The sequence below is a fragment of the Moschus berezovskii genome, chromosome 16, assembly GCF_049115385.1.
Source record: "Moschus berezovskii isolate FMDL1 chromosome 16, NW_MosBer_1.0, whole genome shotgun sequence".
NCBI classification, from domain to species: Eukaryota; Metazoa; Chordata; class Mammalia; order Artiodactyla; family Moschidae; genus Moschus; species Moschus berezovskii.
The window spans coordinates 47,638,177-47,650,741 of NC_142475.1; the positions used below are offsets into that span (position 1 = coordinate 47,638,177).

Here is a 12,565-nt window from a genome sequence, read left to right on the forward strand (position 1 = left end):
CGCGCGCCTCGTGCCAGCTAACAACCTCGCGCTGCCGCCCACGAAACTCGGCCAGAGTCACGTGCCTCTGGCCCCGCCTCCCCGCACACCGGCGACTCCCCCACCCGCTGGGCTCGCGCGTCAACACGTGACCTCCGGCCCTGCCCACGGCACCGGGGCTGATTTCCCCGGCCCTCCCACTTCGCTCGTGATGCACCACGTGACCCCTGTCCCCGCCCCCGGCACAGCTACGGGTCCACGCCCCACTCCCCTCGCGCGGCGTCAGGTGACCGCCGGCCCCGCCCCCGGCCTTGTTGCTGGTTCCGCGCTTGGGCGGACCCCCTGCTCCGCGGCGGCTAGCTGAGGAGGAAATGGCTGCCACCTTGCAGCGCATAGAACGGCTGTCCAGTCGGGTGATCCGCGTCCTGGGCTGTAACCCGGGTCCCATGACCCTGCAGGGCACGAACACCTACCTGGTGGGGACCGGCCCCAGGTAAACGTTTCTCCACCCTCGCCATCATACACACCGGCCCGCGGGACGCACGGAGCTGGGGCTGCGGGCACTGCTCGCGGCGGGCGGAGAGGCTGTGTGCTCGCAGCCTGCACCGTGGGGTCCTGCCCCAGCCCACCCCGATTCGGACACCCCATCCCCTCAATCACTTCCTCCCGGGGTAGTCAACTGTGTTAACTTACAAATGGCTAAGGAAAAGTGAACATCTTTCCTGTTTTCGAGACCCAATTTACTTTGTTTTTGAAAGCCAGAGTGAGGTTGTTTAAGCTGTTGAGACACTAGGATCGCTTGGAGTTAAGAATCCAGAAACGCGTTTAACTTTCCTCACCTGAATTTCACTGGTGTTTGTCCCTGAGTTTGACTTCGTTCGCAAAAGCGAGTGGTGGTATTGAGGCCTTATTCTTAACTCGATAGCAGAGAGCAGGTTTTCCTTGCTTCAAATTGCTAGAGTCTGGGGGAAAGCGAGCTAGCTTGGGGAAAGAAGAGCTAACTAACTTTGTTTCTTGTTACCGTTGTGTGGCCTATTTTAAATATTTTAAATTATTCTGCGAATGGAATAACCTGCATGTATTACCAAGATTTTTATCTTGTTCAGACGCCTTCTGTTTTAGTGGTATCATGCAGAAACGGGGACGTCGTTTACTGCGCAGGAAGTGCATTGAGCAATCTTTGTGTAGTCCTTACTCTAGATAATAAAAATTGAAAATAAGATACAGTTTACCTTGAGCCCAGAATTTAATTATTCAGTGTGGACGTGTTCATCAGTTAAATTTAGTCAGTCGTGGCCGACTCTTTGTGACCTCATGGACTGCAGCACGCCAGGCTTCCCTGACCATCACCAGCTCTAGAAGAGTGCTCAAACTCATGTCCATCGTGTCAGTGATCCCATCCAACCATCTCATCCTCTGACGTCCCCTTCTCCTTCCGCCTTCAATCTTTCCCAACGTCAGGGTCTTTTTCCGAGGAGTCGGTTCTTCGCATCAGGTAGCCAAAGTATTGGAGCTTCAGCATCAGTCCTTCCAATGAGTATTCAGGGTCAATTTCCTTTAGGATGGACTGGTTTGATCGCCTTGCTGTCTAAGGGACTTTCAAGAGTCTTCTCCAACACCACAGTTCAAAAGCATCGATTCTTTGGTGTTCAGCTTTCTTTATGGTCCAACTCTCACATCCTTACATGACTACTGGAAAAACCATAGCTTTGACTAGACGGACCTTTGTTGGCAAAGTAATGGTTTCTGCTTTTTAATGTGCTGTCTCAGTTGGTCATAGCTTTTCTTCCAAGGAGCAAGTGTCTTTTATTTCATGGCTGCAGTCACCATCTGCAGTGATTTTGGAGCCCCCAAAAATAAAGGCTTTCACTGTTTCCATTGTTTCCCCATCTATTTGCCATGAACTAGGCGTGTTACAATTAGTAAAATATAGTTGATTACTAAACAGTTTCATAAGCATAGTTTATTGGGTTTTCATTTGAAGTATGCACTGTATTTGCCTTTTTCTGGTAAATCACAATTTTAGAAGCAGCAGCTTGGAGAATCTGAAACTGTTGACCATCTAGCAGAAAGTGAAAAGTTGAGTCCAGGATAAACGACGCAGAGTCAGAGCTTTAAGCTGTCTCCGGGGCCTAGGCGAACAGAAAATTAAGCAGAAAAAAAAATACCTGATGTCTAGCATAGAGTTGGGGTTGGCTTAGACTCACTCACCCCAGGAAGTCTCTTACCCCAGGTATGCTCTTCGGTTTTTAGTGTTGTCATCTTAAATGAGTTCTAAAGTCTGTACCTAAGATGAAAATTGCATATACTCAAAATTATCCTGGAAAGTCTCTCAGGAAAACACAACATAGGAGATCAGTGTACTATCTCTCAATAAGTTCAACACAGCCTGTTTTTCCTCCAGCGATGAAACAGATGGCTGGTTCTGTATGAAAACCAGATGAAGAAGTTGGCGGGGGTTAGGGACGATGTTATATGAAAAATCCATACTATATCTTTAAACGCTAGAATCACACTCAGCGTGGCGAAGTGCTAGTGCTAAAAGACGTGAAGAACCTGAAGCTGATTGAGGGAAGAACAGATTCACCGTCTTTGATGTCTATGAATGGCCAGTGGAATCACTCACAGATGAGAGCAAGAGAGATGAGGTTGAGCCCATGCAGGTGAGCTGTGATAAGTTAATGTGCAGGTGCTGCTGCTCTGCTGTATAAAGTAGATGTTAGGTGGCTAGAAATGAATAGTAATTGGGTCCGGGTGATTCTGATAAGTGATATCCATCTATTCCACTAAGAACTGGTGGCTCCTGTATCACTAAACCCAGTGGCATTTTACCATTCCCATCTTATTTGAACTTCAGTATCTTTTGACGCTGTGGACCACTCCCTGATTTATTGACACAGCCTTCTCCTGATTTGTTCTCACCTCTCTAGCTAGTTTACTCTCTAGCAATCTCCTTTATAGAATCATCCTCTTTAGCAGATATTTTAAGCTTTTGAGTTTCTCAGGAGACAGTCCTACTCTTTTTTCTGTTCTCATTGTTGTATTCTCTACCCAGGAGATTTTGACTACTTCCTGGGCTTCACTTGTTGTATTCATTAATAACTCCCGAATTTATAGCTTCATTGTAGACAAATCCAGGTTTCATCTTCAGACATGGGTAGCCAGCTGCTTTTTTATATCTCTAATTGGATACCTCAAAACCACTCTAAACTACCTGTCTTCTTTCAGTTGTCTGAATCTTGGTAAACAGAACCATCCCCATATATAATCAAGGTAAGTATTTAGTACCCTCCTTGACCACTTTTCTTTGCTTCCTGCACACACAGATCCAAGCCATTATAAAGATCTCAACATTTCCACTGCTGTTAACCTGTCCAAGCCAGTACAACTCTTTCTTAGGCTTTTAAAATAGTCTCTCACTGGCCTTTCTGCATCTACTTTTGTCCCTGTTGAATCCATTCTTCCCCACGTAGCCAAAGTAGTAGTGTATGGTTTTTATTTTTCTGGTTTGGTCACTTATCCTGCCCTAGGCTAGCCTAACGTATTCACTGGCTGATTGCAGGGTTCCAGTGAGCGGAAGTATGTAAAGACCTAAAGGCAAAGGCTTACAAATGGCAAGCCATCACTTTCATGTCAGTCCATGGGCCACAGGAAAACCCAGTGTACATCCAGACTCAAAGGATGAGGAAACAAGCCCTAGTCCTTGGTGGGAGGAGCTTCACAGTGACATTTCAAGAGACTTTGTTATATGTAGGTGAAAAGTGAAACTTCCTTTTTTCCTTGCAGTGTGCTTAATAAAATGAGGTCCTGTTTGTAACGTATTAATGCAACTTAGTCTTGATTTAGTTGTGCTTTAATAAAACACTTCTGGTATTTTTTTTAATTTCTGGAGACATAGTATTTCTTACTGTTTTAAATGGGATTCGATTAAAAGAGAAAAAAGAAAGCTTTCATTCATTCATAGTAGAAAAGTGCCTAAGTGCCTGCAGTGTTTCAGGTATTGTATTAAGGGTGTCCTATGAACTTGGCAGAAGAAGTACATCCATAACAATAGCTTTGTTTTCCCTTGGCTTAGAGACTTGTAGATACCATAAATCATCAGATAGCTCCCAAAGTGAATATATTATTTAATATTTGATGCGACCAGTGAAGAGTAAGTCTAGGATAGTACAATTAAAGGTTTTAATCCAGTCATCACTATCAAGAGAAGTTTCCAGTGTGGCAATTCAGTCAACATCAGAAGTCACAGAAGAGATGTCATTAACATATAAACTCAGGTTGTTTTTCCAAGGCAAGATAGTTTTTTGCCTTACAAGACAAGCATAGCACATTTTTGATGTTAAAAAAAAACAAAAATGTAAAATGCAACAAAAAAGAAAAGCATAGCACATAGTAGATCATTCATAAATAGTTATTGAGGAATTAATGCACAGATGAATAACAGACTTTTCATCAGGATGAATCCTCTCTCCCCCAGCCTCAACTTGGGAGGGATTCCTGTGAAACAGCATGAATTTAAGAAGTTGGTGAATTGGTTCTGGAGGAGGAAAATGTTGCCATTATTTCTTCAAAAGAACTTCAGAAAGAAAGACTGTTGCCCCGATGAAACAGTGCTGTTCTGTCGCTCAGTCGTATTTGACTTTGCAACCCTGTAGACTACGGCACGCCAGGCTTCCCTCTCCTTCACCATCTTTCCGGAGTTTGCTCAAACTCATGTCTGTTGAGTCGATGATGCCATCCAACTATCTCATCCTCTGTTGCCCCCTTCTCCTGCCCTCAATCTTTCCCAGCATCAGGGTCTTTTCCAGTGAGTCCGCTCTTTGCATCAGGTGCCAAGCTACTGGAGCTTCAGCATCAGTCCTTCCAGTGAATATTCAGGTTGATAAAACAGGGAGGAAGGGCAAACAAAGCAGAAGGAGGGTTCAGAACCACAAGCAGAAAAAGTAAGTTGTCTGAGTAAAGGAAGGAAACAGCTCAAACATACCCCCACCCCCACCCCTTGCTCCCATGCTGCCCTCACTTTCACATACGGAAACCCCAATACTTCATTTTGTATATAGTGCAGAAGACTAGATTTCCTTAGGGAAACCACTGAATCAGCTTCTTCCCTATTGCTCAGACATTTGAGGATGCTGTAAAAAATCTCGAGAGCAGAGTGAATAAAAATGTATATTCTGGCACCAGAATACCTGGGCTTGAATGTTGGTTCTGCCATTTCTTTGCAAAGTAACTTTGGGCCAGTTACTTAATTTCTGGGTATAATAATGAACCTACCTTCAGAGTTTGTTACAAGGAATACAGTTGTAAAAACAGGTAAGATCCTTGGAACTGTGCCTTATTTCTTTTAAATGCTGTGTCAAGGCTATGGTTTTTCCAGTGGTCATGTATGGATGTGAGAGTTGGACTGTGAAGAAAGCTGATCGCCAAAGAATTGATGCTTTTGAACTGTGGTGTTGGAGAAGACTCTTGAGAGTCCCTTGGACTGCAAGGAGATCCAACCAGTCCATTCTAAAGGAGATCAATCCTGGGTGTTCATTGGAAGGACTGATGCTAAAGCTGAAACTGCAATACTTTGGCCACCTCATGCGACGAGTTGACTCACTGGAAAAGACTCTGATGCTGGGAGGGATTGGGGGCAGGAGGAGAAGGGGACAACAGAGATTGAGGTGGCTGGATGGCATCACCGACTCGATGGACATGAGTTTGAGTGAACTCTGGGAGTTGGTGATGGACAGGGAGGCCTGGCGTGCTGTGACTCATGGGGTCGCAAAGAGTCAGATACGACTGAGCGACTTAACTGAAGTGTTCAGTATCATTGCTATTATTCCTTGTTGAGACTCACATTTAAGTTTTTTCAAAGAATCTTCTTAAGGTGAGTTGATTATAGTTAAGCTTATTGCATCTGGTTTTCAAGCAGTTTGGAAGCAAGGCAATTTATACAGTTTCTTACACCTACTGTAAATTATCTGTGTGAGATATGTTGATAGTATGTGTTCTGATTGTGTGATTATCTTCCATTTAATTTTCAGGAGAATCCTCATCGACACTGGAGAACCATCAGTCCCAGAATATATCGGCTGTTTAAAGCAGGCTCTGACGGAATTTAACACAGCCATCCAGGAAATCATAGTGACCCATTGGCACCATGATCATGCTGGAGGCATAGGAGATATTTGTGAAAGCATCAATAATGGTAAACAGAAAATATTCATTAAGCACATTGAAGAAAACTGTGTTTTCAGGATCATTTAATTCAGTTAACAGAGCTAAGTAAGCTAGTAAACCATTTACTGAATACCCCATAATTAAATGGTACTTTCAGAAACTACTGTAACTTGTAAATTAGCCCCAGTTTTAACAAATAAGGAAAGAAAAATCCCATTTTCTACCTCTGATCTCTTTTACCTGGTGTTTTTCCCCGTTGCCCAGTAACAAAGGTCAGTTTTAATTTAGTTTGTGTGACACTTACTGTTTCAGATTAAACACGTAAGCAGCTACTGTTGAATGTTTACTGTGTGCCCGGCACTGTGCCGATCACATGGCCTGAGTACTGTGAGGTGGGTGTGTTCTTATCCATTATGTCTTCCAGAGCATAAGGCAATCACCATGATAAACTGAATTACTGGGGAAGGGGTGTCATATTGGTAATTCTCTGTCCTGAAATCTCTTAAGTACTGACACTTTACCGTCTTTGTCATTCGCTCATCCCACCATCACATACATAGTTCCATCCATCCATCCATTCCTTTACCAAACACTGGAGTGACTGCTATATGCAGGTACTATTCTTGACACAAGGAACCTAGCAGTGAACAAAACATGGAGCTTTATTCTCAAAGGGAAGGTAAATGGTAAATGAATCATAGAACAGATGGTGACAGGTACTACAAAGAAAAGTAAAGCGACGACATGAAAGCAAGGGGAGAAAGGGTAAAGCAGAGGAGGGCGGTGGCAGAGATATCCAGGGTGGAGGGAGAGGCAGTGAGCAGTGTAGTGTTTGAGAGCAGGGCTTACCTGGCTGCAGGCATTGCAGGGCCGGGATACTGGAACAGGACTGTGCTTGGCCTGTCCAAGGCACTGGAAAGACAAGTTGAGAAAGTTCATTCACACAAGGGATGCACATAGCATTCAACTAGTATTATTTGTATTACTATCTTTTTAGGCCTTGAGATTAATTGGGACACCAAGATATTCTCAGGGCCAGCACCAATATCCCAGGCTGCCGATTGTGAAAACCTGTCTAACCTGACGTCTTACCTTCTCACTTCCTTTTTTCCAATCCAAGGGGACTGTCCACCACAGGAAATTATTCTTTCTCAGTCTGACCTGTCCTCGCTTTTCTTTCTCTTGTCCATCATTGAATTTTGCAAATTAAAAAACTATACTGAGGACCCTTAATTACCTCTGGTCACTTCTTTTAATGTGAGGGTCAGATTGATGAATACTTACGGCCCCCTTTTTCTCCTTCATGAATCCGCTTTATTGAGCTTGAATTCACATACATAAAATGTACCCATTTGAAGTGTATAGTTTGGCAAACACTGATGTGACCACTCCAATCAAGATAATTCTCCCACCACCGCAAAAAGAGATCTGCCAATGGCCTTTTGCGGGGACTCCCCCTTCACCCTCAACAGCCACACATCCGCTTCATTTCGCAATAGGTTAGCTTTGTGTGTGTTCTGAAGTTTCCTATAATGGAAGAATACAGAACCACTCTTTGTCTGGCTTCTCTCACACCACATCTTGTTTCTGAGATTCACCTGTGTTTCATGCCTCAGCAGTTTGTCCCTTTCTTATTGCCAAATAGTAACTCATGGTAGGAATATACCACCATCTGTGTATCCATTCACCTATTAATGGTCGTCTGACCCACTTTCTTCAAATTAATCATGAAAATAGGTTTGAGTTCCCTACAAAATAATATTTATTTAATAAATTAACTATTATGTTGATTTAAAAGGAGAAATTTGACACAGCTTTATAGCCACGAAAACTTTAGTGCTTATTTGAGACGTGGCTTGTGTTTCATTCTGAACTCTGTGGAAACCAGACCAGCTACATGCAAACCCTGAGTTGCTCAGCACTAAAATTGTTTAGAGGTAACTTTCAGGGTCTCCTCCCCAAAGTTCCGTATATTTCTTCACTCTCTCAATCGTTAATCACTATCATTTTTGTTCCATTTCACTTTTTTGTTCCATATTTTAATTATTAGTTTAAATTTTTTTATAATTTTGTTTAACTGTTAGCATGGCAGAAGTTTTTCAACTACTTTACAGTGCTAGCAACCTATGTTTCTAACAGGACATAACAAAATTATGAGTGCCATTTACAAGAGTTTTGTGGGAAGATAAGTTAATCGCTCAGTCGTGTCCGACTCTTTACAGCCCCATGGACTGCAGCCCACCAGACTCCTCTGTCCATGGGGATTCTCCAGGCAACAATATTGGAGTGGGTTGCCATGCCCTACCCCAGGAGATCTTCCTAACCCAGGGATCCAACCTGGATCTCTCGCATTCTTGGCAGATTTTTTACCACCTGAGCCACCAGGGAAGGCTGCCTCTTAAGCAACCTGCTTACAAAATTTAAAATGCAATCAGTATGTGATTTGGGAACTCCTAGTGGCTTACATACTCTGGCCTGGAAAATCCCATGGACGGAGGCACCTGGTAGGCTGCAGTCCATGGGGTTGTTAAAGAGTCGGACACGACTGAGCCGACTTCACTTTGACTTTTCACTTTCACACATTGGAGAAGGAAATGGCAACCCACTCCAGTGTTCTTGCCTGGAGAATCCCAGGGATAGGGGAGCCTGGTGGGCTTCTGTCTATGGGGTCACACAGAGTCGGACATGACTGAAGTGACTTAGCAGCAGCAGCGGCAGTGGCTTACATACTCTTGCCTGGAAAATCCCATGGACGGAGGAGCCTGGTGGGCTGCAGTCCATGGGGTCGTTAAAGAGTCGGACAAGACTGAGCCACTTCACTTTCATGAATTGGAGAAGGAAATGGCAACCCACTCCACTGTTCTTGCCTGGAGAATCCCAGGGACGGGGGAGCCTGGTGGGCTGCTGTCTATGGGGTCGCATAGAGTCGGACACGACTGAAGCGCCTTAGCAGCAGCAGCAGCAGCAGTGGCTTACAAGGAACCAGAATTTTACCAGACATGAGAATTAGATGGCCTTGGACCATCTGAGTGTTTTGGTTTGGTTTGGGATAAATCTTATAAAATATATTTTGTTATCTGATAATTATTATTTTGCAGCTGAAAAATAATTATTATTTTGCAGCTGGGCCTTTGCCATGTGTTTAACATCCAAGACCTAGGAGTCAAACAGTTGCTTCCTGCTCTTCAATTAGAATGTTTTTATTAGAAAGTATTCTACAAGAGCAATATCACATGTTTGTATCAGCTTAAATAACTAGCATCAACAATGTTGTTATAATCCATAAACCTTAACAAATGACTGAGGGTTTCCTCCTGTTTAAATAATTATATGGTGGAGACAGAAAGTAGATAAGTTGTTGCCAAGAGCAGGGAGAAGGAAAGAATATGGAGTGAATACCATTGAGTACGAGGATTTGAAAATGTTCTAAAATTTTATAGTGCTTATGGTGTATAGTTCTTTGAATATACTTTTACAAAAAAAACAAACCTAACAACAATAGTGGAGAAGGAAATGGCAACCCACTCCAGTGTTCTTGCCTGGAGAATCCCAGGGAAGGGGGAGTGACTTAGCAGCAGTAGCAACAGCAACAACAATAGTAAGTTGCATATTTCAAAAGGGTCGAGTTTATAGTATATGAATTCCATCTCAATATGATTGCTTTCAGTGTGCCCGTCTTCATTTTGCCTGTATAGATTGCTGTTGTGAATAGGATATGTTTTCAAATTTGCATAGTTTTATGATACAGACTTATCATATGACATTTGTTTTGTAATGTTGAGATAGTTGTGAGTTTTTTGGAAGGGTTGTCTGCCAAAGATCTCATAACTAGAGATGTAATATCTCCACTGCTTCACTGAAAGGCAAAATCGCATAGATTACAAAATAAAAACAAAAAAGCCTCACTATCTCACTCTAGAATGAAGACAGCCTTATTGTGTAATGTCAGTTCCCAGCATAACATACTATTTTTTGCTTCTGCCTCTTATAAGATGCAAAGTAATAGAGTCTGGAACTGAGAAGAGGGAAGGTCTCGTTGCTGTTGTTTTATTGTCTTTTTATTATATTCATGGTATTTCTGTCTTCTCCCTACCAGCCAGATTTCTATCCTTTGTCAGTTTTCCTTGGAATGTTTTTTTCTCCTTCCGTATTTCCACTGATACCACCCTAGCCCTGATGCTCACTATCTTTCAGCTGGTTTATTGCACAGAGCTCATCCTTGTTTCTTTGCCTTTACTAACACCATTCCCCACAAGTCCTCCTCTGAACCTTTTCCCATCCCGCTCATCCTGTAAGTCACACCTCAAGCTCTATCGTGTCTATGAACCCCTTCCTGTCACTCCTTTCTCTCAACCCTTGTTGCTTTTATGAGCTGCATTGTCCATTTAGTATATCCATGAAACAGGCCTGAGTATAGTCCTCTAATTATTGCCTGTTTGTGTTTTATTTCCCCAACTATGACAGTTTTTAAGCACTTTGGGATCATGGTGCTTGTATTCACTATACATGATATACTGGTTATATGATTGCCCACTCAGCTGTTGATTGGTTAAGTAATTGATTACCTTTGTGTCAGGGAGGGTACTATGGTTTACATTGTTGTTAATGTTTTCATATCTCAGCCCTGGGTTTGGGGCTTCCTTTCAGCATTCACAGAAGGAACCTTATGCTCTCATCCTTTTATTAAGTTCTGCCATGATGCCATATCTCATTTACTTTGTTCAGCACTTAGAATAGAGAAGGAAATGGTAACCCACTCCAGTATCCTTGCCTAGAGAATCCTATGGACAGAGGAGCCTGGTGGGCTGCCGTCTATGGGGTCGCACAGAGTCAGACACGACTGAAGTGACTTTGCCACAGCAGCAGCAGCAGACACTTACATAGAAAAACTTTCCTGGGTTCTGCACTGCTGCTCTTTAAACACCCACTTTTTTTTTTTAATTTTTATTTTATATCAGAGTATAGTTGATTTACAGTGTTGTGTTAGTTTCGGGTGTACAACAGAGTAATTCACTTACGCATGCGTTTGTGTTCCACTCTTTGTAACCCAATGGACTGTAGCCGCCCCCAGGCTCCTCCGTCCGTGGGATTCTTCAGGCAAGAATACTGGAGTGGGTTGCCATTTCCTTGTTCATGGGATCTGATAGATAGATAGACAGATAGATAGATAGATAGGGGATCTTATAGATAGATAGACAGACAGACATAAATATATATACATATATCTATTCTTTTTCAGATTCTTTTCCCATGTAGATTATTACAAAGCTTTGAGTAGAGTTCCTGGTGCTATACAGTATTCAATACCCATCTTGATCTCAAAGCTAGCTGAGACTGTGATATTCTATTTCCAAATTTTGTATAAAAATAAGACTGACTCGAAAAACACAAAGGCTAATTAATTGTATCAAATCTTTTTGTTTTCCATAAATGTTTGGATTATATTTCCATTTTTTTGTCATTATGGTAAAACTGTCAATCTGTATTAAAATCCTAAATCAGGCTTAAAAAAAAAAAAACACACACACAAAGTCTTTTGTGTAGACCTGGAAGGGCATGACAGAATAAAAATCTCTGTTAAGATGGGAAAAAATAGTTACCATCTCAGAGATATGCTGCTATAATTCATCCCAATTTCTGTTGCCTCTTACTGTCGATTTACTTTGCAGCCACTCTCAAGTGTTTGTGGCTGTTTGGAAGTTGATCTTGTAAAAGGCTGAATTATCACTTAAAATGTGACTTCATATATTTTACATGTTTTGTGACTAGACACTACCTATTGCGTTAAAAAACTCCCACGGATTCCTGAGAGAAAAGAAATTATAGGCAACGGAGAGCAACAGTATGTTTATGTGAAAGATGGAGATATAATTAAGACTGAAGGTGCCACACTAAGGTAAGTCAATGTCCTTGAGCTGGGGAAGGCAGGATGGGGATCTACGTCTATGTTACAAAAGCAGGAGAAGGGAGATTTCATCACATTAGCTTGTCTGAGTGAATATATCCCAGGAAGATACAGAAGATGTGCTGACATTGGTTTCTCTGGGAAGAGACAGCAGGTTGCTTGATAAGCAGAGGAAAAGACTTTTCACTCTCTCTACCTTTCTAAAATGGTTTATTTGCATTAATTGAGGACCTTTTTTAATAAATTAAATTTAAATTTTAAAAAATGGAGTAGCTTCCTGCTAGGGTGATTTAGGGATCTTCCCATTAGGTAAATTCAGGGCTCTCTCATGCTCTCACTTCCAAAGGCTGACCCATTCCTAAAGTAAACACATTTCAGGCCGGACTTGTCTCTCCTGAGACCTGTCTGAGGGATTTGAAAGGGTATTTCAGACTCAACTTTAAAGCTGAACTAATTCTGGTTTTCTCTCCCCCACAAACTGTACTTGCTTTCCGACTTCAGAATAGTTACTTCTCT

The 12,565-nt window shown here is 42.4% G+C and overlaps 1 protein-coding gene across 1 annotated transcript in view; it reads left to right on the plus strand.

The window, feature by feature from the left end:
• The first annotated feature begins 279 nt into the window (after positions 1–279).
• The window catches only part of LACTB2 (lactamase beta 2), a 38,558-nt gene continuing 26,272 nt past the window's right edge, over positions 280–12,565 (plus strand). Inside the window, exons 1-3 of the mRNA XM_055432055.2 lie at positions 280–472; positions 6,009–6,172; positions 11,914–12,040. Of these exons, the coding sequence (XP_055288030.1) occupies positions 351–472; positions 6,009–6,172; positions 11,914–12,040 (413 nt within the window). The 5' untranslated portion in view covers positions 280–350. The remainder of the gene's footprint in view (positions 473–6,008; positions 6,173–11,913; positions 12,041–12,565) is intronic.